At 45.8% G+C, this 26,139-nt stretch overlaps 1 protein-coding gene across 24 annotated transcripts in view; it reads left to right on the top strand.

The window, feature by feature from the left end:
* The window catches only part of NFIX (nuclear factor I X), a 316,788-nt gene that overhangs the window by 262,514 nt on the left and 28,135 nt on the right, over positions 1-26,139 (top strand). For 21 of the 24 annotated variants that reach the window (XM_053302031.1, XM_053302027.1, XM_053302017.1 and 18 more), the window contains 5 exons: positions 2,825-2,887; positions 3,160-3,234; positions 8,728-8,848; positions 9,233-9,369; positions 17,797-17,919. In XM_053302031.1, coding sequence (XP_053158006.1) covers positions 2,825-2,887; positions 3,160-3,234; positions 8,728-8,848; positions 9,233-9,369; positions 17,797-17,919 — 519 coding nt within the window. The remainder of the gene's footprint in view (positions 1-2,824; positions 2,888-3,159; positions 3,235-8,727; positions 8,849-9,232; positions 9,370-17,796; positions 17,920-26,139) is intronic. The other 3 variants (XM_053302025.1, XM_053302010.1, XM_053302006.1) reach the window with 1 other exon arrangement.

The raw sequence follows: 26,139 nt of genomic DNA, 5'->3' as shown, positions 1-26,139 counted from the left end.
CCTTGGTTTGCTGCTACACAATATGTGGGATAGCCCCTTCACTTCATTTCCTAGGAGTCTAGGTTAAGCCTACATAGTTCCTTCCATTTTTCTTTGCCCAATTTAGCTTCAAAACCCTCAATCATTCTTATTTATTTTTACTGTGGGACACATCCATTTGTCAGGACTGAATTCAGAAAGCCATAAGCTCATATCTTACAGTGATGGAATTTTGTTTTGTTTTGAGAAAATAAAGAAATGGACTTGTCCTTTCTAGCTGTACAGCTCCACAATTCTGCATGAGTCCAAAGAAAGCAGCCACAAATCAGGAAGTTGGGAATAGTTTCTCTATTCATCTGAAACCAAAGGACAGGGTCATTTACCCATCATTTCCCCAGAGATCATTCTACACAATCCAGGTCTCAACAATAAAGCAAAAAAGAGTTCCTAAAGAGAGGATGAAAGAGAGAGAAAAGGAGGCATCAAATTAGGAGACATCTTTAATGACAAAAAAAGATTGGAAGGCTATGCAGGAAAGACAAAAGGCTGCATGAGCAGGACTGATAGAAATTCAGTAACGCAGGGCAAAATTATGCACCGGGCATAAACCACAAACTTTATGGGTCAGGGCCTTGTTAGCTAGAAACAACAGAGCAGGGTGTGTGGGAGGTAGGGGGAGATCTTGGCAAACAGGTTAATCTCAGCATGCTTATAAGCCACACCAATGTGATTCAGCAATGAAGAAAGTGAGTGCAATTTTTGGATGCATTAGGTGAGGCATTTCTAGTGCTGATTGGTACCTTTGTACAAAGCACTGGTGAGATCCATATCTAGAAAACTGTATCTAGTTTTAGTCCCTTGTGTTCAAGATCATTAAATTTGAGTTGAAGGAAGTGCATGAAATTAATTGCATATTCTGTGGCAATGAGTTTCTCTCCTGAGAAGATATTAGCTTGTGGTTCCTTCTTGTTCCCAGGAATTGCCAGAACTAAAGACAAAACATTGGGTAGAACTGGGTTGTGCAGAATAAAGGATTTGTTTCAGGTTAGATTCTGTAAATACCTTCTGCTTGTGCTCAGGGGCTGAGTCATTATTGATCAGGAAGAATTCTCTCCCACATAACATTATGGTAGGGGATGGACCTCTGAGGCTTTACTGTGAGTTTGAAGTTGCCCCACAAAACTGACACAAAAAGTGGATTTTTTAACCCCGGATATAAAATGGGTTCCACTCTAACCCGCAGTGAAAAACCCAAATTGTGTGTGAAGTGCTCTCCAATAGCTCACAGGGACTTCAGGGTAAATTTGGCCAATATGTGAACACACCCTCCATTCCAGAAGAGATGCGAACTAAAAGCTGGGTGTGAAAAACTTCCTGGTGGCCTTGTTCTTGGTGGTGGAAGTTGCCTTCCTCCCCTGGGTCCTTTGGCTGTCTTGCTTGAATCATCTTGAACTTTTGTGGTCCTCCTACTCTATTATTGTGGTCTGGATTATGTAAATATGGTATTTGGGAATGGATGGAAAGATGATTCTGCCCTTGGGTTCCAGTCAAATAGAGAAGCCCCTTGCAACTCTCTGATATGCAGAAGCTTTCTTTGGACAAATATTGAATCGTAGAACTATATAGCTGGAAGAGACAAGTCCGTCTTCTAGTCCAGCCTTAGAAATGTAGTCTGGATCCTCTTTAAGCCTAGGATCAGCTTGCCTTGTGGTTGCTTTAGGCAAAAAATATCTGTGGAGCACCAATTAAGTAGCACACCATTATGTCAAATGAACCAATAGTATTCCCTGCATTATTGCAAGGGGTTCTGCTGTGTATCTTTCAGATCTTGTGGGGTAGCCATTTGCCTTGGACTGGCCCTGTTTATCCATATACACTGTTACCAGATTAACCCTCACCCACCAGATTTTATAGGGTGCTCATAAACAAGTGAGTAGGCACAATCTCATGGGTTGTGTCAGGTCAGACATACTAGGCCAGAACAAGAAATAAATCTGGCAGTGCTGGCCCTATCATCGGACAGGGTGAGGTGCCCCACCACAGGAGGCAGGTTTTGAGGAACCATTAAAGGGGAAGCAAAAGGTTAGTTACAGTACTTAGTTTATTATTATATTTGTATCATCATGGGGATGGGGGTGATTTGAATTTTCTGCCTCAGGCACCAAAATGTCTTATGCTGTGTTTGAGGTTTGGTAATAAACACATCCAGATGGCTCAGCCAACCAAGTTATACCATTCTCTTCAGTAGTAAGTCGAAATAACCCCAGGTAAACTGATGTGTGTATTGGGGAGGAAAGGAATCCCTTCCTGGCCCCAAAACTGGTAATCTTGCAGCAGCGGAGCATGAAAGCAAGACCCATCTATTGACTTGTTCCATCCTATAGTACTACAGCCAAGAGCTGTACTTTAACACACTAAAATCTGCATTAAAGATCTTTTTTTTAAAAAAAAGTGTGGGTTTTTTTAACTGTGTTTTCCATTTCCTAAAGTTTCCTGAGTGGGATGGCATTGCTTAGCATTTTCGGAGCAGCCTTCCCATTCATTTCAGAAAAAGCTGAAGTGGAGAAAGTTGCCTATCCTCAGGACCTGGTTATCACCATATTCCCCTTAGGGGATGGAGCCGCTCTGGGAGCATCTGCAGGTTCCAAGTTCCCTCCCTGGTATTTCCAAGATAGGGCTGAGAGAGATTCCAGCCTGCAACCTTGGAGAAGCTGCTGCCAGTCTGTGCAGACAATACTTAGCTAGAGGAATCAATGGTCTGACTCAGTATATGGCAGCTTCCTATGTTCCTGTCTTCTGTTCTCACATCCAACAATTCCTTGATGTTTTTGCTTCTGTGTTGCAGAATCCGGACAATCAGACAATTCAAACCAGCAAGGAGATGCGGACATCAAACCACTGCCCAATGGTAAGTGGACTCCTACCCTGGAAACAAATTCTATAATCACATGCATGCACAGTCTCCTCCTTTATTTTCTCCCTTTGCCTTTTCTGGAGGCCAGGTTATGGGGGTGTCTTCACAGCCTGGTTTGGAATTCTTCCCACCATTTATAAGAAATAATCTCTACTGTATTGGGGAGGGCAAAGAGTTCTAGGAGGTGTCAGCCCTAATGGCTGCCACATGTTCCCCTTCCTCTCCTGTCCTCGTGACCCAGCTTGTGCCTGTTCTTCTCTTTGCAGGGCATTTGACTTTCCAGGACTGTTTTGTGACATCGGGCGTCTGGAATGTTACGGAGCTGGTGAGGGTGTCACAGAGTAAGTCAAAGCCACAGAAACTCTGGGGTTCTGCTGAGGTGATTAGGACTCAGGGGACACATGCGTGTGGCCTCTCTGGAAATGGCCCTATCCTCTCATTGCTATATCAAGTTTTAAACTTATTAAATACAATGTAATGGCATCCACAATCGTGGTTAACTCCAAAGTAGAGGCACCTGCACTTCCTTTCAAAATAGTTCCGTGGACTGCATGAGCACCTTCTAATTGTTACCATTGTAAATTAAACACATAGACAATTAATCTAAAGGAATGGGAGCTTGTGGAGCCAGATTTGAGGGAGTACCAAGATGCATTCCCTTCCCCTTCTCCCATAGGAGTTCTGAACACTATTTCTCCCAGCATCTACATTGCCAGTGGACACTCTTTCGCTACTGAGGATCCCATGTCTGAAAAGGTTGGCATTGTTCAAAAAAGATATCAGAGCTGTTCTCATGATTCTATCAGCTACAGTGGCACAGTGGGGAAGCAGCTTGCCTAGAGAGCAAGAGGCTGTTAGTTCTAATCCCCACCGGTGTGCTTCTAGTAAATATATATTTGTAGTCACCTATGTGGGGCGCAACAATATAGGAAGGTGCTGGAGGCAGATGCTCACTTCAGTGACAATGGCAAAGGCATCATCTCAAACTGTGGGGGGGGGGAGGCAATGGTAAACCCCTCCTGTATTCTACCAAGAAAACCACATGGCTCTGTGGTTGCCAGGAGTCGACACCGACTCGATGGCACAATCTTTCCTTTCCTTTCCTCATGATTCTAATTAGGGCAGGAGACGCATCCTACCCAGGTTCAGGAGCTGTAATGCACTCCTGTTTTCCAGTCGTCTATAAGTTAAAAAACAAGGGAGGAGCAGGAGGAGAAAGTGACTGTCTGCTAAGCAGCAACTGGGTCGGGGAGCTTTTAGTCCTACCTGGTGAAAAGCTGGGTAAAGAGCCCTCCGACCCAACTGCTGCTTAGCAGACAACCACTGCCTCTCCCTCCTACCTTGCTTTTCACTCACAGATGACTGGAAAACGGGAGCACCCTCAGCTCTCGAACCTGGGTGGGACATGTCACCTACCCTGATTAGAATCGGATGAACCAGCCTACTGACTTAGTGCTTCCCAGGAGAAAGGTGTTAGGTGTGTAGGGGCACCTACAGTCCCCATGGAGCCTGTGTACCCATGCCTACACTGATAGCAGCTCTTCCAAAGTGGCAGGGCCGACCCTGCCATTAAGTCAAAAGAGATGGCCTACCTCCAGCAGCAGACTTGGGGGCACAATTAAAAGGCTGTACATTATTTTGCTTACTTTAATATGTTTACCACCATGAGGGTGACCTTTTCAGTTTTCTACCTCAGGCACCAGAATGTTTCAGGCCATCTTTGCAAATGGGCTAGCAGAATCAGCAGGGACGGCACAGCAACTCTGGCACAAAATCAGAGATGGCCGTGCCCAAGTCCCATACCTAATGAGGGCTTCTTCTTTGAGGTGCTTCCCGTTCTGCTTCCTGCTGTCAGTAACTCAGGAAGGGAAGCTGCCATGTGGAAGAGCCCTAAGGATCTGAAAACTGTCTCCCACCATGCTACTAATCCTTTTACAACAGTACATGGGCATGTAATGACCATGAAAAGTAGTTACAACTCGAGGGTATTCTGCGAGAATTCTGAATCTTGTAAAGGTAGTTGACCTTGGATGTGTGAAGTATTCCCTTCCTTCTTCTTCTTCTTCTTCTTTCTTCTTCTTCTTCTTCTTCTTCTTCTTATTATTATTATTATTATTATTATTATTATTATTATTACATTTATATCCCGCTCTTCTTCCAAGGAGCCCAGAGCGGTGTACTGCATACTTAAGTTTCTCTTTCACAACAACCCTGTGAAGTAGGCTAGGCTGAGAGAGAAGTGACTGGCCCAGAGTCACCCAGCTAGTATCATGGCTGAATGGGGATTTGAACTTGGGTCTCCCCGATCCTAGTCCGGCACTCTAACCACTACACCACGCTGGCTTTCTGGACTTAATGCAGGCATATAACGATTCTCCCAGTTATTAGGCTTGTCCACACAATCAATCATTGGGTAGAATAAGTGTCCTATCCAGGTGCTGCGTGCATTCCTGTTTTGCGATAGTGTATGAATAACAAGCAAGGTTGCAGGTGGGGGAAGTGATCATTTGCAAGGCTCCCACTGGGCAGGAGGGCTTTTCCTATGACCTCATTAAACAGTTGGGTACAGTTGCTGGGTAAGATGAAGCCCTTCTATCCAGCAAGACTCACAGGCTATCACTTCTCCTGCCTCCTACCTTGTCCTACCCTATTAGTAATAATGTGAACTAGCCTATTATTGTTTTAGGCTGTCTTCACTGGTTACATCACAGGTGACGTGTTTTTTTTAAGGACCAGAAAAAGTTATTGGAAAGTCTGTTCATTGTTAGAAAGCAGCTGTTAAAGTTGCCCCCTTAACTGGAAGGATCAGAGGCGCTCTTACCCCTGGACATCCAAGCCGAAGTCCAGGGCCTCCACACCCCCTCAGGGCCTCCAAATCCTTTTTAGTCTGTCCTGGGTAGTGTGGTCGTGTTAAAAATGTGTTAAAAATACTGTGTGAGTGGTGTGGGGGCGTGGGGTGGGGGTCCTCCAAATGCCTTTAGGTCCAGGCTCCAAAATTAGCTAGGTGCATTTCTGGGAAGGGTGGTAGGCTGGCAGCAAACATGCAGTTTCCAAGTGGTCTAAGTGTTGGCTTGCTTAGCAGCATATGGTGTCAACCATGTGATGCTCTTTTTTGGCAATGCTGTTAATCATCAAAGCCTCCTAATTCTTCTTTCTTTTCCCTTTTCCTGTGCTCTGAATCCAAAATTATCTCTGAATCCAAAATACTTCTGTCTGGCTGTTCCCTATCCAGATGCATTCACTAGTAGAAACTCCTGGCTTATGTTGGTGCAGCCAGAGTTCTGACATGGCTAATTTGACCATTGGATCTGCTGTTTCCCAAAGCAAGGGGAAAACAAACAATGAAATGCTGGTTGTGTTCCTTGCACCACGCCCCCCTGCCCTTGTTGAAGACTCTTGTCGTCATAACATTGTCAGGACCGTTGCTGGGTGTTCATTGTGCTACACCTTGTTTGTCAGTCAAACCAGGAATCAAATCTGTGGTGCACATTTTGGCATATGGAGAATCATAGCCTTACAAAAAAGCCGTTTTCTAGCCCTTAAACTTCTGCAGAAAAGCTAGGTCACATATGGGCAGTATGAAAGCTAAGGAACTGGAGGAGAAGGAGAGGGGAAGGTTGGGGGAAGTCTTCCAGTGGTCATGGGAGAGGGTTTTATTGACATTCATGACTATCTCATCTTTTCCAATAACAATTCTTCTTTGTCCTATTCCTTTCCTGAATCCTGGAAGCTGAATAAACTATGCATACAAGTTCACAACCTAGCACAGAGTTGTTGTTGTTGTTGTTATTATTACATTTATATCCCGCTCTTCCTCCAAGGAGCCCAGAGTACTACATACTTAAGTACTACATACTTAAGTTTCTCTTTCACAACAACCCTGTGAAGTAGGTTAGGCTGAGAGAGAAATGACTGGCCCAGAGTCACCCGGCAAGTATCATGGCTGAATGGGGATTTGAACGCGGGTCTCCCCAGTCCTAGTCCAGCACTCTAACCACTACACCACGCTGGCTCTCACGTAGGCATGCTTAAGCATGCACTTAAGCTTAAGTGTGTCTAACTCTGACCTTGGTTGTGGCCTCAGTGTTTCACTTAAATATCCATCATATTTTAATCATTTATTCAGGTGGAATGATCTGAATTTTCTTGGTAAAGAGTTCTGCAGTTTGGGGGCATTGACACCTCTAGTCCTGATGGAAGAAAAAGCAGTGTGCAGTTTTTTCACATCCTTACACATAGTTTACCTTCCCTGACATGAGTCTTTGCCACAATATCATATTCTGCAGCTCTCAACTTCCAAAAAATGCCTAGACTTCCCATTTGCCACGTGTTTGAGCATATGTTGGTGCCAAGTGGACAAACCATAAAGAAAAACTGGCCATGTTAAGAACACCTGGGAAGCGGGGGCAGCAGATTCTGCCCCAATAAGAGCCCTGATCTCTTCCATTGCTTCTGACCTCTCAGCCAAAATACACGAATGGGGTGTTTTGGCTCCCACTGCCCCCCAGCGGTCCTCCCGTCATGGCAGATGACCAGCAGGACTGTGTGTCCTAAGAAGAAATTGCTTCCCTTTAGCAGGGTGAAGCTAAACAATAGGTGCTGCTTCAAACAAGAGCAAGAGAAACTCTGGATGCTAAGGGAAAAGAAGTCAGAGTGGAGAGGCCGAGACAGTGCAACACTGGAGGAGGCGTTTGCTTCCTCCTTCCTTTCTGTGCCATGAGGTTGCTTTGCATGGGCCTTCAGCAACTTCTTGTGCTGAACGTGCTTCTTTTGCTCCTCCACAAATTAGCTAATTGCTGCCGGGCTACACCCTTGCTGAGTGCCCTGGCTCCCAGGGAGCAGGTCTAGTTGCAAAACAAACAAGTTTGTAATCCTTTATACTGGAGAAGAAAGTCAGCAAATGTGTTTAAGGCAGCAACACCTGCCTCTAGGTATCAAAAAGTAGAGGTGCTTTCTATTGGCTTCGGCTGATACATCAGCTGGCTGCGTCCGCTTCTTGAGATAAATGACCTCAGAACAGTGGTACCTAAGCTGGTAACCTCCAGACTTGACTACTGCAATGCGCTCTATGTGGGGCTGCCTTTGTACATAGTCTGCAACTACAATTCGTACAGAATAAAGGAATCAGACTGGTCTCTGGGACAACCCAAAGGGACCCTATATCACTGATTTTAAAAGGCTATCAATAAGTTTCCGGGCAAAATACAAGGTGCAGGATACAACCTATAAAAAGCATAGGCCCTGTCTTCTTCACTTCGATCTCACCCACTGAGATAATCCAGAGAGATTCATCTGTGGTTGCCACCAGCTTGTCTGGTGACTCTACAGGGGCAGGTCTTCTCTGTTGCTGCTCCAAGACTCTGGAATGTGCTCCCTGCTGAAATGAGAGCCTCCCCATCTCTGACAACTTTTTAAAAGCCTCTAAAAAAATTCACCCAAGCTTTTTAAACTGACTGTGGTTTTAAATGGTGTTAAGGTTTTTATTTTTGATCTGTTTTGAGGTGTTGTAAACCATCCAGAGACAGACGTTTGGGGCAGTCTAAAAATCTGAAAAACAAACAAAAATAAAAAACTAGAGCCTATATAGGTGATAGCTCTGATGGATGGAATTCCTCCAAGGGTACCCAGCATGGTGACATCTGCCTGTACCTGCAGAGCGCATGGTGGGAAAGTGCTACTGACTTGGATTGTGTTTAACTGGCCTTACCTACCTCAGATCACGTCTCCTTTCACCCATCACCGGCATTCAAGAAGCCAGCAGCTGTTAACTTAGGAAGTCACTTAACCCTACATTGATGCCTCCAGTGTCTGAGCTGTGTTCTCTCATTCCTCAGCTCCTGTTGCCACAGCGTCTGGTCCAAATTTCTCTCTGGCTGACCTCGAGAGTCCCAGTTACTACAACATCAATCAAGTGGCTCTAGGCAGACGGTCAATAACATCTCCACCTTCTAGCAGGTATGTCTCTCCACCTCGATTTGCAGTGCAGAAGGTCTCCTGTACTCCAAGCCCTGGTGCTAACAGGTCTTAGCTTTGGAAGCAAGTGGTCCTCTTTGTGTCACTGTCATCTCCCAGCCCCAGAATGAGGGAGATGGCAGGTGGGAGGAGGTCTCTGTGCTGCTGGAAACCAGGATTTGTCAAATCTATTTCACACAATCCACCATGAAACAGAAGGAAATACCTGCCAGCCCTCCTGATCTGGGTCTTTGTTTGAGCTGCTGCAAGGAAGCCTATAGGTCAGCTAAGGCTCTTGGGGGCAGGAAGACCCTCCTCGACTGGCACCATCTTTCATCGCTCCCTGATGCTCACGGTCTGTCCTTCTGTGGTCTGTTCCCCTTGCAGTTCCACCAAGCGGCCCAAGTCGATAGATGACAGCGAGATGGAGAGCCCCGTAGACGATGTGTTCTACCCTGGGACGGGGCGGTCCCCAGCAGCTGGCAGCAGCCAGTCCAGCGGGTGGCCCAACGATGTGGATGCAGGTAGGGGGTGCTAACGTTGTCTCACCAGTTGACCTAGATGAGAAACAAAAGCAGGCAAGCCTCTGCATACTAATCCTAAGGGAGGTCTACACCAGGGTCCTCAGGTTCTAAATTTCATTCCTCTGATAAGTTGGTCACCTTTCTCTGTAAAGAAAAGGTGGTAGAGAAAAGGACCATAAACAAATTCTGGTCTCTCCTGACATGTCCCCCTTAATGCATCTTAGACTCCTGCAGTTGCTGCTCCTGATTCCCAGATCTTTCCTCTGCAGCACCTTGCCATATCTTGAAGCAGGTGTAGGGCAAGTGGCCGCAGTATCAAGGTTACAAAAAAGCTCTATTCAGCATAGTGGCTACAGACTTGGGAAGGATCATTCCAGTATATAGGAAGGGAAGGTGCGCAAGGCGAAGGCAGCTGTCATACGGTTTCTTAGGATAGGCATGGGGCGGAGCTCTTGACTGAACAAATCCCCAGATGCGGGACTAGAAGGGAGCTCCAAGCTAGAATGTGGGGGTGGAGAGTCAAGATTAAAAGCAGCGGAGCAGGGGTCTGAGAAACATAGTGTAGGGGGAAACCAGTGCCAGCTGCACTGTGACTTGAGACCCAGGAATGCAGATCCTAGCACTGCAGTTGGGTGGTGGGATTGCAACAAGGTCTCAGACTGCAGAGCATGGAAGGCAACTAAGGCCGGTATCAAAGGATCCTAATGCCTAGACATCATAGAACAGAGGGGTCGATGGCATATATTGAATGTTGGTTTCCATAAGTTTGTGTGACATTTGCATAGACTTGGTGCAAAAATTCAAATCCACAGTATCTCTTGTGCAGTAAGTTGTTGGGTGTGAATAGCTGGGTAGGGAATGTACACAGATGCCAGGGGAGATGCCAGCTTGTCTATTGTGGGGGCCTGTGATTGACAGCAGGTCTGTATGCATTTTTTGGAAGTATGCATGCTTGAGGAGGCCTCCCTGATCAAAGCAGAGGGGGATTAATGGCAAGGAAGTGAGCACAGGAAAGTGGTTTGGGTGCAGGTTTGGGAGAGGGAAGAAGCTGATGCGGAGACTGTGGGAAAGAGGCTGTGTTGAGATGCAACAGCCTCTAGAGCAGGGCATGGCAGCTGCCTGAACTGGGAATTCTTCCTCAGGGCTGGGATTCAGCTGCCCTTGGGCTGGAGCATGGTAGCTCTCTGTTGTCCGAAGAATTCCTTGTGGGATTTTGAAGAACCATGGGACTGAGCTGTTTCTAGGGCAGGATCTGTTGCTGTTACGCATAACTGTTATGCCAAAACAGAGCTGACTATTTTGAGGCAAAATATCAGGAAACAGACCCTAATTACAAACCAAATTGCTTCGGTGGAGATTCTACATGTATTGGGATGAATGGAATAGGTGGGGGTGAGGGAAGAGAAGCTGGCCATCCCTAGCTCAGGAGAGGCCCAAACTCCACTTTCTATCAGGGCTGCACAACTTGGGCCCTCCTGCTATTGTTGGACTGCAGCTTCCATCACCCCCAGCCACAGTGGCCAATAGTCAGGGATCATGGGAGTCTCAAACCAACAGCAGCTGGAGGGCCATACAGCCTTGCATTACATTAAATGTGCACATCGGTGCCAATGGAAGTTTCCCCCTCAGAGGAATTAGCCACCATGGGGGACCCCAGTCCGGACTGGGTCCGTGGTGGAGGGAGAGAATTGGAACTGTTTTCTACCCCGCCGCTATCCTGATTAGATTGCACCTCCCGCAACAGATTCTTAATTAAGAAACCTCAAGCATTCAAGGGCCGCACTATTCATTTAGTGCAGGGCTGCTCAACTTTGGCCCTCCTGCAGATATTGGCCTACAACTCCCATAATCCTTGGCTATTGGCCACTGTGGCTGGGAATTATGGGAGTTGTAGTCCAAAAACAGCTGGGGGGCCTAAGTTGAGCAGGCCTGATTTAGTGGGACATTTAGTTTGGCCCCTTTGTCAATTCCCAACATCTCTAATTAAGGGATTTCAGATAGGGCAGGACTAGATCTGCAGCTGAGACTCCAGAGAGCTGAATTCAAGACCCCCTAATCAGGAGGTTGCAATGCCTGATCTGTACCTTATTTCCTTCATTGACAGACAAACCCATTGCTGTCACTTTGAAACAGCATTTTGCAGACATGACTTGTATCCTTCTTTGGTTAGACATTTGTGTGCTTGCTTGGTGGAGTCTTTCCCTTCATGCGCAATGAGATCATCATCCTGTCTTCCTTACCCATTTTGTTCCATAGAAAAAAAATGTTTTGAAGAATTCAAACATCTTTCGAATGTTTGAATTTGCTTTGGAGCAAAGGTTGAGTACTGCCAACCTTTGGACTATTCATGGTGAAGGTGACTAGTGTGTAGTCAAGAGGTTACTCGCTTCTGTTACCAAAAATACCCCCCAAATGTTCTTTCCCCCCCAAAAAATCCTATGTTCTCTTCTGGGCCTTTGGTGTGCTGCACCTTACAGCAGGAATGACTATGAGTCTGTGTGTTCATGGGGGAAAGAAGAAAATTGGTTTCAAAGAAGACACCTCTTGCACTGTTTGGTTTCATTGCTCTTTCTGTCTCTGTCTCATCCTTTCTATATGTTGTCACGAAGAATCTGATTATTCTTCTGAAGAGCTCAAGAGTTTGTTTATCACAATTCTTAACGAGAGAAAATGGGGCCTTTACTCTTGTAGCACCTGCTGTTCATACCTTGGTAGTAAGTCAGACATCTCAGAAAGGAGGGACCCTTCCTCAGGCATGCATTTGTGACAGTGCTTTTGGTAGAAGAGTTGCTTGTACAGAATAGTGAGCTTACAATATGAGGTGGTTTGTGAACACTGCATATTTAGGGTGGGACCTCAACAACAGGTGGCCAAGTGTATCTGGATGGTAGGCTAACTGAAGTGTGTGTGTGTGTGTGTGTGTGTGTGTGTGTGTGTGTGTGTGTGTGTGTGTGTGTGTGTTTGGCTGTAGGCTGGTGAATGATGAAGAGCCCCAAACATTGTCAAACCTACAATATCTCCTTTCCGAGAGATACTTCCCAAACCAGGGCATTCTAGCTTAGAAAGAAGCCTGGTCTATAAAATCTATTTTCACCCCTGCAATACAAAGTAGATATTGTGAAGGACATTGTGAAGAGCATAACACATGGCCACAATGGATGAACAAATACCTGAAGGAGAGAGCCCACAGCAGCCATTATCCAAGGCCAGAAGGGACTGTTGCCTTAGCTTGAGAAGGTCATCTCCTCCCAATGGCCAGAAGCAGGATGAGATAGATTGGATGTAGATGGATAATTTGAAAAGTTGGCCTTTACACTTGCCTTGAGAAAGGTGGCCATTGAGAGACAGAAGACTGGATTTGCACTCCAGAAACGTCTGTTGAAAGGGTTTCTTGCTCCTTCGGAGAGTCTGGCGGCCACATTTGCAGTCCACCCTCAGATGACAATTAGCTGCAGCAGGGAGGTGGGGGCAGGAGCCTTCTTGAGCCAGTTGCTCTCTACGCCCTCTCTGTCTGCAGAAGCCCTGCTCTCTGCTGGTAGCACATCTGACGGTTCAGGATTGTGCGGCTGATCTCTGGGGAGCAGAATGTGTGAATGAGCCTGCTTTGCACTTGAGGGCTGCTCTAGGTGAAGCTCTTAGTTTCTCACATGTAATCCCGTCACATCATCCTGTGCTGTGGGTAGCCCAACTTGATCCCAAAGGTGTCTCCTCCCCTTTAAAAGCCTCAGGCAGTGGAACAGGTTGTATTCAAATCCATTCTCTTCTCTTTCTCTCTCCCCCCTCCCCCCTCCCCTTTTGTCTTGTTGAGTTTTGTTCCCAGCCATCTCAACAAATTGTCAATTAAGCAGCACAGCTGCAGGGCTTGTGTGAACAGCTGGAGAGACCATCCAGCCGTCTGACAGGGACAGGTGTTCACAGCTGGCTGGCAGCCCCCCTCCCCCTCCCAGGAAGGTATCAGGTGTTAGGCAGCTGGCATGAGATAACAGGCTGGGGGCTTTTCTCTCCCAGGCCCCCTTGACTGCTGCTGAAGTGCCAGATTGTGCTGGATTACAAAGACAGCGGCAAGCGCAGAAACCACAGCCCATCTCCCTAAGAGGCGGCGTAGCAGCTCCTGCCACTCGAGGGGTGTGCCACCAGCTTGCTTGCTGTACACTCATCGGGATGGTATTTTGTATTTGACAGTCCTGTTTCTTGAATGGCTCGGTTCTTCTGGAGAATAGAGTCAGGCTCAGCCCACAGTGCTGTGAGAATAGCACACACACTCATAGGAAATGAAGCAGTGTGTCCTTTGCAAAAGGTGTGAGGTGAAGCTATAAGCTCTGACACCTTAGCGTGTATATATTTATATAGTATTCCACTGCTTCTTGTGCAGGGCTATGATTAGCATTAGTGACGGAGCTGCTCAGTCAATGATGACCTTAAGGCTGGAGCATCACAACCAGAAACCACAGCCATTTCCTGAATGGGCAGAGTTCCTTCTGCAACTTGAGAAGCAACTTTGTAAAGTGGTTCTCTCAAAAAGGCAGTATTCTTTGTCACACTTTCTGACCTAAAAGTCAGGTAATTCCCAAAGCTGGAGAAATCAACAAGGCACAGAAATGGAAATTAGAAGCATAATAACAATTCATATTTTAAAAATAAGTGAATTGGGCTGAACTTATCAACCGATTGGACTGGCATTTGATACAGTAGGAGACATGCTGATGACAGTGGTGTATTCTGAAACTAGAAATATAGGAGTTATCCGCTGAACAAGTTTTGTAGAACCTTAATAGCAAGACCACAGCACGCCTAGGTGTAATGCTGTCTGGTTTATGACTGTAATAAAGATTCCATTCCATTCCTAAGCGTGATGCAGAAATGGCCCGTTGAAATGTTTAGGTTTGCATTTCCGCAACAGTTCAGCATTCTGTTATTGGAATGATCTATTCCACCCTTAAAATCTAGATACTTATAAACCCCAAGCCTTTAAAAAGTAATCTGTTTAAATTACTGTCTTACATGAAGAGATTTAAACAAAATTACATGGTAAAGTTTGGATTGCTTTATCAGCTAGTTGCTGAGGGTTGTGAGGACAGTAGGTTGTGCAAGTCATGGGTGTGTTCTTGCTCTCCGTTGTGCACAATCCGCATTTGTCTGTTTCTCCATTTGTATGCTTTGCATGATTTATTTGTAAAATCAGTCTGTTATTGCCAGACTGATTTTTCACAAGGTGTCCAGATGTGTAGACAGTATTATTCTGATGGAGGTGTGTTTACTTAAGTGTGATTTCCACTAAGTGCCTACTGGATTAACCAGATGAGCTTTACTGCACGGGCACCCTGGAAAAAATGTTGCAAGGCTTACCTTCATCAACATCCTACCATTTCAGCAACTTTTTCATACTCCGCCCAACTCTTTTAGACACATGTACTCTCACTGGTGATCACCTTAAGTGGCGTAGCGGGGAAATGCTTGACTAACAAGCAGAAGGTTGCCAGTTCGAATCCCCGCTGGTACTATATCGGGCAGCAGCAATATAGTAAGATGCTGAAAGGCATCATCTCATACTGAGCGGGAGGAGGCAATGGTAAACCAACAACCACAGGGCTCTGTGGGCACCAGGAGTCAAAATCAACTTGACAGCACGCTTTACCTTTACTCCACCTAAAGGGGCAATCAGGTTCCCAACAACAACAACCCCACAGCAAAACTGTAGTGATTCCTTCCTCCCCAGTTACATTTCTAAAATCCACAGTAGGGCAATACCTTTATTAAGACCCATTAGAATATCACAAAGTAGTCAGCAACTTGTATCTAAAGTTACAAAGTAAAAGTAGAAGTAATTGCACCAAAAAAAAAATTGGCCAACATCCAGGCTGCTCACTCTACGAGAAAGGGGCAATTTTTGTCAATCTCCCCTTTTGAAGTCTTCCGTGACTCCTGAAAATATGTTCCCCGAGGCTGAATAGCCCTCAGGGACATATTTTGGAGACTCACAGTCCACTTCAGTAGGGAGACTGATTAAAATTGTTCCTCCCCCATACTGCATGTACAGTATCACTGCAGCAACGCTTTGTTAGTCTGGATGTCAGCCGTTGTCTGTAGTCTATTTTCGGGCCAGACAACATGAATTGTGGTGTGGGGGATCTGTTCTAGGTTCTCCTGATATTTTCATTTAGCTTTTTAAGGTGGAAAAAAAAGGGTGGCATGGGACTTGGTTTTTATTGGAGTAGCAGCACTGAGAGGCAATAATCCTGTGCAGTGTTCCAGATCTAAATCCTATCCCCCACCCCACCCTCCAAAGCATGGGGGGTGGGGTAGGATTTATTAGCTTTACAGTGAAAAATATACAGGTGTCTATATTTTTCTACTGTAGAGCTCATAGATGCTTTGTGAGCCAGCAAAGGTGGTTCTGAAAAATGGTGCAGGAGGAGACGTTCGGTCCTCTTTTCCCAGCACCACAAGTTCAATCAAAACTGGGACCCTCACCCGCCAAGCTACTTTAAGATAAAAATGCCAACATCAGGAGAGTCAGTCACAGATCTCCCGCATCTCATGTAGTTTGGCCTTTAGCTTTCCTTTACTATAAGGATTCCATAATTTTATTTGTTTTCTTTTATTTCTAAAGAAGCAAAGTTTACTACATTTGGTTCAGGACTTGCTCCCACACTCCATGGTTCTCCAAATATAGTCCACATATATTTGAGTCCCAGAACCAACAAGTTCCTTCAGATTATAGTTCACAGTCTGTAATATGTTCTCCTCCTCGCTCATACTGATTTCATGACTGGTTTAGGGGGATTTCCCAGACATGGTATATCATGTCCATGTGATAAGCAAAATAGAGTTGCTGTGAAATCAGTTGGAGTTGGGGAAGTCCTGGCTGCTTGCTCTCCTAGCTTCCACCCAGGACCTATCCCAGCCAGGTATACAAGTGGACAGAGTGGGAACTCTTGAGACTTCCATCACTTTTTTGTTTGTGTTTCCTGGGACTTTTGCAGCCATGCATATAGCTCTTCAAGGGGAAACCATAAGAATCTTGGGGCTGAGGATGTTGAACTTAGACCTTTGCTCTCTGGCTTCCCACCTCCAGCACATCAGTCCTCATTACAGAATTGGAGCCAAAGAGAGCAGCAGCTTGTATCTGGGGGAAAAAACCTGCTGACTTTGCAAACGTTTTTGAAAAGAAGGTGGATCTCTTGTGAATCACTTAAAATGTGACTTTATTCAAAAAGCAATTGCTGTCCATCAGCTTAGCATCCTTCTGATTTCTGGGATTGCAGGCAACTCCCAAACAATGTCAGCAGGGGCACAGCTATAATTGAACAAGGGAGGACAAATGTCCCCAGGCCAGGGCGGGGGGGGGGGTTGCTGCCAGCTTGGTGCAAGCTTGCTCTTTTCTCTCCCTCTTGCACCTCTCTGAAAACAAAGGCAGAGGGGCAGGGGCTCATCTTCACTTTTTGTCCCAGGGCCCACTGCGCACCTCTGAATGTCAGCGCTGATGACATCAAATTAAGACATTATTCAAAGTGAGAGGTGGCAGGTCTGTGATCTTTATTCTCCTTGCACAGAACTGCAGAGCCAGAGAGTGAGGTTTGAGTAGCCTTTGAGCCGATTTCTGTCAGCCTCTGATCATGGCTAATTCAGAAGGGGAGAGGCATTTTGTGATGTGAGTGAGCACTTTGGTCAACATATGTTTTTCATTTGCAATTATAAATATGATTTAGGCAAGATGCACTTGAAATGTCATGTGTAAAAACTGCCTGGAAATCATAGCCCTAATAAACACTCCTCATAGACTAGTTCATCTCACTCAGATGATAGCATGCCACAAATGAGGTACACCACCATCTCAGATGTGCCTGTAGGAGGAAGAGTACCTTCAACAGCATATGCCCAAAGGGATACTCTACAAGGGAAAGCAAGAAAAAAGACAACCCTTTCTGAGAGGAACATAAGCATTCCAATCTACTGGGGTCCATAATCTAACCATTTGCTCCCTGGGCTCTTCCAGACTCTCTGTTGATTGACAAAGACAATTTCATAGTACATGTTAAATGGTGTAGAGATAAGCGATGATGATGATGATGATGATGATGATGATGATGATGATGATGATGATGTCTTTGCATCCACCACTTCTGCTTCATATGTTAGAGTCTGACTGATTGTTTCAGCGGAGTTCTTGGACATCAGCTTTTATGCCAGATGGCTAAATGCCAGATGCTACTTATACCTGCTCAGGGACAGGTAGAGACACACAAAATTCAGAGCAGCCATTTTCACACCCTCTACCCCATAGACCTGCAACAACTGAATCCTGGCTAAGCGGGAATATCTAGATAGCGAGCTGGGCCACGAGAGTGAATGGAAGAGAGCACGGCTAAATACTAATCCATCTTTCCATCTGTTAAACCATGCACTTTCTCCCTGATTCCTTGCCAGGACCGGCTTCTTTAAAGAAGTCAGGGAAGCTGGATTTCTGCAGTGCCCTGTCCTCCCACACCACCTCCCCGAGAATGGCTTTCACCCACCACCCGCTGCCTGTCCTAGCAGGAGTCAGACCAGGTGAGAACAAAGCCATTTTCTTAGGGGGGGCTGGGTGGATTGCGGGCAAGGGTGGGGAGGCAAGGGACAGAGCCGTCTCCCTGAAAGGGCATGTCAGAGCTCTCAACCATGTCGGTTCTGGCAATGGTCTCTTGCTGTCTGTCTCTCTCTTTCCCTGTCTCTCCTTCTCGCTCTCGCTCTCGCTTGTTTTTCTTCTTTTGTTCTCTTGCTTTCTCTTCCTTTCACTAAGGCAGCTTAACGCAGGGATTGTCAAATGCATCCTGAGTACTGATCAGTGTGATGTGACGGTGCGCAAAGGGCAGGTTTTGCGCCACGTTCTCCTGCTCCAGTGATCCAGATCGGCCTGGGCTTCGTTGAGTCCGAGATGGCAGTGGTGGGCTAGATAGTGTACAAAGCAGCTTCATGTGCTCATGGGATTCCAGTGGAGAAAGAAGCTTCAGAACAAATGGAGTCTAGATTTAAGTCTAGGAAAATGCTTTGAAGAACATAAATGTGAAATCCTAACAGAGGCAAGTATAGCCAATATAGCAAACCTGGGCATACCCTCTCTTTGTATGATACATTTTCATCAGCTTGTTGCCTTCACTGCTTGCTTCTCTGGGATGTTACACTGAGGTGCAGTTGCAGTGCAGCTGGAGTTGCAGGCTCCACTGGAATGAAGGCAACTTCGATGGCTTTTCAGTACTTTTGCTCAAACCCTATCTTTTAAAAGCAAACGTTATTTTCCAGCCATTTTAAGTGCCTGCTTGGGGACTGATAAACTGCCCTAATTTCACATCTAAAATAGAGTTCATTCACTTTGCAGAGACCACCAGCCTCATAGTTATTCAACCTCCTCCACCTCCACCTCCTCCTCCTTTTAATTTAGGATTTATACTCCGTCTCAAATTGTGTGTGTGTGACTGGGGGGAGTACAAGTGCAAAACTTCTTTTGGTGCGTGATGCAAGTAGAAGCGTACCATTGGAGGTCCTTGTAGGCCATCTAGCCCAACCCCCTGTCTGATCCTGAAGAGCCAGAGCCAGAGCATCCCTCACAGAAGGCAGTTCAGCCTCCACCTGAAAACCCCTTGCAAGGGAGAACCCTGCTGCTGCCCTGCTCCAGTAATTGGCTCCATTGTCAAACTGCTCTTACCATTAAAAAATTTCTCCTCATGTTCAAGTGAAATCTACCTTCCTGTTAACTTAAGCACATTAGATCTAATCCTGCCTTCTGGGAACACATCTTTGGCCTCTTCTGTGTGACAGTTCTTCAAGTATTTGAAGAGTGTTATCATATCCACACTGTCTCATCTTTAGGCAAAACATACCCAGTTCCTTCAACCTTTCCTGATTGGGTGCTTTTTCCAGACCCCTGACAGCTTCATTGCCCTCCTCTGATCCCATTCCGGTTTGTCTACATTGTTTTTAAATTGCAGTGCCCAGTACTGGGCACAGTACTCCAGATGACATCTGACTGGTGAGAGAGAGAAAAAGTGGACTTATTTTTTTGTTCTCTTAATGCAGCCTAAAATTGCATTAGCCTTCTTTGCAGCTGTATCACACTGCTGAGGCACGTTCAGCTTGCGTTCAGTTGCAATCCTGAGATCTTTTTCACATAGTTTACTGCCCAGCCAGTATTCCCCATCCAGTACCTATTCATTTGATTTTTTCTTTTTGCCTGAGTACAGAACTTTGCATCTGTCTCTGCTGAGTTCCATTTTGTTGGTTTTGGCCCAGTTTTCCATTCTCTCAAGGTCATTTTGAATTTCCCCCCTTGTCTTCTGAGGTGTTGGCTATGCCTCCCAGTTTTGTGTCTGCATATCTGATGAGGATTCCCTTGACCCCTCCATCGAAGCCATTGATAAACTAAAGGCCCAGGACAGAGACCTGCAGCACCATCCTCTACGCTTCCCTCCTCTTTGAGGAGGAACTGTTGAGGAACCCTCTTTGAGGCTGTTCTCACAAGCAGCCCAGCCTGGGCTTGGTTGTCCGTGAGAACCGCCGGAATCCGCTCGGAACCCGGAGGTGCTGTGGCACCAAACCCAGCACCAAAGCCCAGCTCGTAGTCGAGGTTAAGGATGGAAATGTGCCCTTAGCCCATATCCCAGGATCGTGTCTCAGTGCAAGTTCCTTGCAGCTTGTGCTGACACAGAGATGGCCGCCTCGATTGCTCATCTCCTGGGGGAATCCCCCAGTGCACTGTGCTCAGTGCACTATGGGATTCTTGGAAGCAGGGGTAACAAGTCCCAGCCTCAGACCGACCCACCTTGCCCTATGCTGCATGGAGCAGGGCTGGTCATGTGGGAGCATGCTTCCACCAACAACAGGTCGATCCTCTGCCCACCCGGTAGGTCGTGTGAATGGCCCCTTTGAGTATGTTTTTTTTTAACTCTTTGTGAATTCACCTGACTGTGTTGTCATCTAGTCTACATTTGACTAGTTTGCTAACCAAAATATCTTGGGGAACATTGTCAAATGCTTTGCTGAACCCAAGATAAGGTACATCCCTAGCATTCCCACAATCCACTAAGCCAGTAACCCAATCAATAAAGAAATAAAGAGAAAATATTAAGCTGGCAAGATTTATGTCAGTAGCTGCACTGGTATAGAGGGGTGGTTGTGTGTGTGTGTGTGTGTGTGTGTGTGTGTGTGTGTGTGTGTGTGTGTGTGAGAGAGAGAGAGAGAGAGAGAGAGGGAGAGGGAGAGGGAGAGGGAGGGAGAGAGGGGGGGGCAGGGAAAGAGGTATATTGCTGGGTATATCTGCTTGGGTTCATTCTGGTATGGAAGTGGTCACATGTGTACAAAGAATGTTTTTGAAGTATTAAGCATTATGAAGAATGAATGTGGTGGCAGTTCCAGTGTGCTCAGCTTATGTTAGGATAACACTGTAGTGGTTTGAGCTTGAATGGTGGCTTAATGTACGGATGTGTTGTATGTTTTAGTCCAGTGTGTTGCATAGGACTTTATTGACTGTTGTAAGTGTTTAGGAGAGGAAAGCCTGTTCAGAACAGGAGCATATGGCAATGTCTGTGTTGAAGTAGTCAGGTCAAGGAGCAGAATAAACATGCTAGAAAAGACTGCACTGAAGCCTCACAAATCCTTCACAAGACAGATTTTGGGAAAGGCTAGCATTTCAAGCCCCAGTAGGTTGGTGAGCTTCTTACCAGTCGCCCCACACTTTGGATCTGACTTTGGATGACACTGAAATGCTGTACAAGGCTTAGCATGACCACAACTATTATCATTAGAAGCACGCTGTCAGAGGTGGGTGGTACTAATAAAGCCAAGGGAGAACCAAAGCCTCTGGGGGGCGGGGGAGAGAATAAGAGGAAGAGAGCTGATCTTGCTTGTGGCAGCAAGCATGACGTCCCCTTAGCTAAGCAGGGTCTACCCTGGCTGTATATGAAAGGGAGACTAGAAGTGTGAGCACTGTAAGATATTCCCCATAGGGGATGGAGCCGCTCTGGGAAGAGCATCTAGGTTTGGATTTCCTTCCCTGGCATCTCCAAGATAGGGCTGAGAGAGGTTCCTGCCTGCAACCTTGGAGAAGCTGCTGCCAGTCTGTGAAGACAATACTGAGCAAGATGGACCTATGTTCCTATGTGTGTGTGCATGTGTATATGCATTCTGTATTCATCCATAGACTGGTGCTTGCTTGGGTTTCCCATATAGTCTCTACATGTATGGGCTGTTGTGACATAGCTGCAGCAATGTGGCATGACCAGGCTGATGCCACATTTCTGCAGTGCTCTCTCTCTTCCACTCAGAATCAGACTTCTGCGTCACAGCTTATTTAAAACGGCAGGAGTAGGTAAACTGAGATGAATTCAGTCCTAAACCAGAGAGTTGTTCTGCCACAGCTCCCCAGTTTAACATGGCCTATAGGGGGAAGCACCATATCAAGGTACAAGCAAAGTAATTACCCTGGAATAAGGTCTAAGGCTGTTCTTTACATTGTATACCCAGGGACCCTCCAACTTCTCATGCACTATCCAGCCACCAGCAGTATGTAACTAGCAGCGGTTTAAGGCTTAGAAGATGCACAGCATAGTTACTATCCATCCACCTCCATGTAAAATAATTGGGAGTATTTTAAGCAAATATTATGGTTTATTAAAGAAAGCAGAAATATTGACATAGCATTCAAGTCCAGAAAACAAAAGGAAGCAAATGCAAGCTAGGCCGACTAAGCTATGGCAAGGAGCAGTTTGTAGTTTTAGGAAAACAACAGTTGATCAGAACCTCTCCCCAGTCAGAGCCAAAGGCACTGGTCAAAAGACACAGCAATGAAAGAAGCCAGGGTGAAGACCTGTGAGAAGTAATTTCTAGCCAAGCCCAGATTTCTGGCTTATGCAGAAGTCACAGTTCAGAAGCCTTATCCTGGAACTGGTTGCATAAAATGTCATTCATACAGTACATCTATATTCATTCTGAACACAGAAGTGTGACTCCCAGGAATACTGCAGTGTGGAAACAGTTTTGTCTCCCCCACCCTCTCTCTTTTTAAACATGGATAGCAAAAACAGGCCATCATTTTATTTATATGTCCAACTGTATTAATGCCTTTTCTGTTTATAGAGATACTCAAGATGACACAAAAACAATATTTAAAAAAAACAGTATTTAAAAGCAATAAAATGTGTTATGAAAGAGAGCAAATAATGCATATAAAAACAGGAGAACAACACTGAGAAAATGTTTTTGAAAATGAAACTTGCTGTCAAAAACAGAGGTCAAAACTGCATGTTATGCAGGATATCCATTATAGGATCAAGGTTTTTTGTTGTTGGTTTTTAAATGAAATGCCATTTCAGAGGGCTGCCAGTTTGTGCAGAGCAACTGTGTTGGTAGGGGGAGGGAGAAGTATTGAACCCTTTTCTCCTGCGGTGTTTTCCCCATCATGATATCCTTCTCCCTGGCTGTTGTTTGCACTAAACAGCATGGTGAAAGGGTTCAACACTCCTTCCCCAGCACTGCCTTCCATTAAAAAACAAAATATTGCCTGTCATGGATCTCTTCAGAACAGGTAGTTTGGTCCTAAGCAAATATGGACTTTGGTGAGTGTCTCCAGGCAGCAAGAAGGGCGTCCTGCCTTTGGGCCCCCTCTGAAAATTGCAGGACAGGAAGCAGGCTCGTCATGGGCAGGAAGGTCCATGCAGCAGAAGATACTGGCGTTAAGGCCAAACTCGGTGTGGCAATGGCAGCCATATTGCCTTGGCATATGTCAGCTCCATTTGCGTCTCAGATAATGTGTGTGCACACAAGCTTTATAATATCAAGAGGGGTGTGCGAATGAGGAGACCTAAACCCTCCCCCGCCTTAGCTTGCCACAGACATCCCCACATACACAGCCTGGCTTGAATGACTAGAAATGAGCTGGACTTGGGAGAAGAAATGCTTCAGGCGACATCAGGGTAAGGCTGGGGAAGAGGCCAGATCCAGCTCTCTTAATTCACATGCTTCTTTAGGTATCAAAAGCAGACTTCCACCTCCTCCTCTGCCTCACTCCATACGTGTATGGGGTAGACACCTGAATACATTTATTTGTTATATATTTTAAACTATATTTATTCCACCGTTCTCACCAAGGTGACCCAAGGCAACTTAACATCAGAACGATCAATAAAAATATTATAAGAACACAACGTAATTAAAAGCCAGCTACAATAAAAGTCAGTTCACAACTGAAACCCAAACATCATCACTCAGCTGCCAGCTAGTACATCAATCTCCCTGAAAAGCAAAACAAAAAAACCAAAAAAATCCAGTTTTTGGACAGTGCCAGAAGAAATGTGGAATAGGGGCTAGTTGTGCTTCTATGGGGAGAGAATCTGACAAGGCTGGTGCCACCATCAAATAGACCCTGCTCCTGGTGAATGCCCACTGCACCATGGAAGGCAAGGGCAACTTCAGCAGAGCTCAGGAAATGATTCAGCGTGCACAGGAAAGCATATATGTCTGAAGATACTTCTTGTAGTACCCAAACATGACTCTCCTTGTTGCATCTAGTTTGGACTTGAGGAATGCAGGGTGTAGGCTGTATGTTTTGGGATTTAAAGGCAATAATCAACACTTTGAATTGAGCATAGAAGCATATTTGGAACCAGAGCAATTAAGCTAGCATAGGGGTGATACTCTTTCTGTGACCCATCTCAGTTAACAGACAAGCCACAGAGTTTTGTACCAGTCGCAGTTTCCAAACTATTTTCGAGTGCAGACCTTTCTAAAGTGCATTGCAATCATCCAGTTAGGATGTTACCAAAGCATAAGTGACAGTGCCCAAGTCATGGTCTTTGAAGCTGTAGTCAGCCAATAAGATGAAGCCGGCAAAAAGCACTCCTGACCACCATCTGTCCATAAAATAGGATTCCAGTTGCAAAATTGCTCTTTTAAGAAGAATGTCATCCCATTCAGGGTAATCCAATGCTCCAAAAATCACAAGAACCTCCAACCATTAACACTTTTCTCTTCTCTATATTCAGTTTGAGTTTGTTTATCCTCACTCAGCCCATAACTAAGTCAAGGCACTGGCTTAAAAAGCCTAGAGCATTTCCAGATGGGGCTTTTAGCTTGCTTCTCCTCCAGAATAGAGGGTGTACATTCACATATCAGCCAGATATACCCCAAAGTCCCTGTGAGCTGTCATGGAGCACTTCACACATGATTCAGGTTTTTCACTGCGTGTTAGAGCGGAGTCTGATTTATGTCCGGGGTAAAAAGAATCCACTTTTTGTGTCATGGTTGGGGGTGGGGGTGGTTTCGAACTCACATTAAAGTCTTGCAGCAAACCTACGGTAAAGCCTGCTGTCTGGAAATGCTCCTGCCACTGCTTTTGGGTTAGATGACAATAACAAATAAAGTTTGGCATGATCAGCATACTGATGATCCCACATCCCAAACTGATGGATGATTTCCCCCAGTAGTTGCATATGAATTAAAAAGTAGATCCTTGCAGTATTCCACACCTACCATCAGAAACTGCCTATTCCCCTGCTAACTGAGCAAAGAGACACCTTTTAAAGCGGTGGTTCTCTTTATTTTGCAGGGGGAGAGCAACTGGCCCTATCTATCCCCAGCACAGCATCCCTCCAGTGGCTGTTGCTGGTGTCTATCTTGCGTTTCTTTTTTAGATTGTGAGCACTTTGGGGACAGGGAGCCATTTTATTCATTCATTCATTCATTCATTCATTCGTTTTATTTAGTAAGTAAGTATCTATGTAAACTGCTCTGGGAACTTTTGTTGAAAAGCACTATCTAAATATCCATCAGACAGGAGCATAACCATTGCAGTGCAGCACCCGTACTCCCAAGCCATTCTGCAGCACTCAGGAGGATTTCATGGCCTATTGTACTGAACACAACTGAGAAGTGTAGTAGAATCAATAAGTTTGGGGTCTGGGTGCAGAACATTCTCTAGGGCAACAAGTAAGGATTTTTTTTTTAAATCCAAATCATTATTGCTGCCTGCTACTGCTTGCTTGACTGCCTTGACCAGGAAAGGCAAATTTGAAATTAGCCTGTAGCTGTGCAAATCTACATGATCTCAAGACATCCTTTTAAAAGTTGGGAAGTTCCAGCTCTGATGGTGCCATCAGTGTTGTGACAGAAGGCCAAATCTCTTTCTAGAGTCCTACTACTCGGGACCAAACTAGATGAGAAAATGAACATTGGGGATTGGATTTTTCAGCTCTTAACGGTTTTAGCAAAAAGAGCCTGTGGCGGGTTGAGAGGTAATCCATATAAAGACTATAGAGCCAGGAGGAGGAGGAGCTGACTCCATCCACCAACATTTCCCCACTGACACCGCCCCACCCCCCGCCCACACACACCATTGCTCTTTACCCCATTAGGGGAAATTTGCTTGTACAGGTCACATACACATAAGGAGGTCTTTCACATGACCTCGCTGGGGAGGGAGGAGGTGCGGTGAGAAAGGCAGGGGTTCACCTGCCTTCCCTGGCAGATGAGCAGCCGCCTTCCTCCCCTCCACTACACCATGTGCCCACATGAGCAGTGGAGCAGCGGAGCAAGACCCTAGGCGTGAGAGGACTCGCCCCCCCACCCCCGCATCCCAGGGTGCCCTGGGCATGAGCACAGTGGCTGCTCTTATTAGAGCAGCTGCCATGCTCAGCACACCCACTCCTCCCCCCGGCTTTTTGCCAGGAATGGCTGCGGGCCAGGGGGAAGCCATTTAACCCGTCAGCGATCACCGGCCGAGCTTAAGTGAACCACGGGTTTGCT

The sequence above is a fragment of the Hemicordylus capensis genome, chromosome 2 (genome assembly GCF_027244095.1).
Source record: "Hemicordylus capensis ecotype Gifberg chromosome 2, rHemCap1.1.pri, whole genome shotgun sequence".
NCBI classification, from domain to species: Eukaryota; Metazoa; Chordata; class Lepidosauria; order Squamata; family Cordylidae; genus Hemicordylus; species Hemicordylus capensis.
Note: the sequence above shows the minus strand (reverse complement) of the source record. Positions and strands in the feature narration are given on the sequence as shown.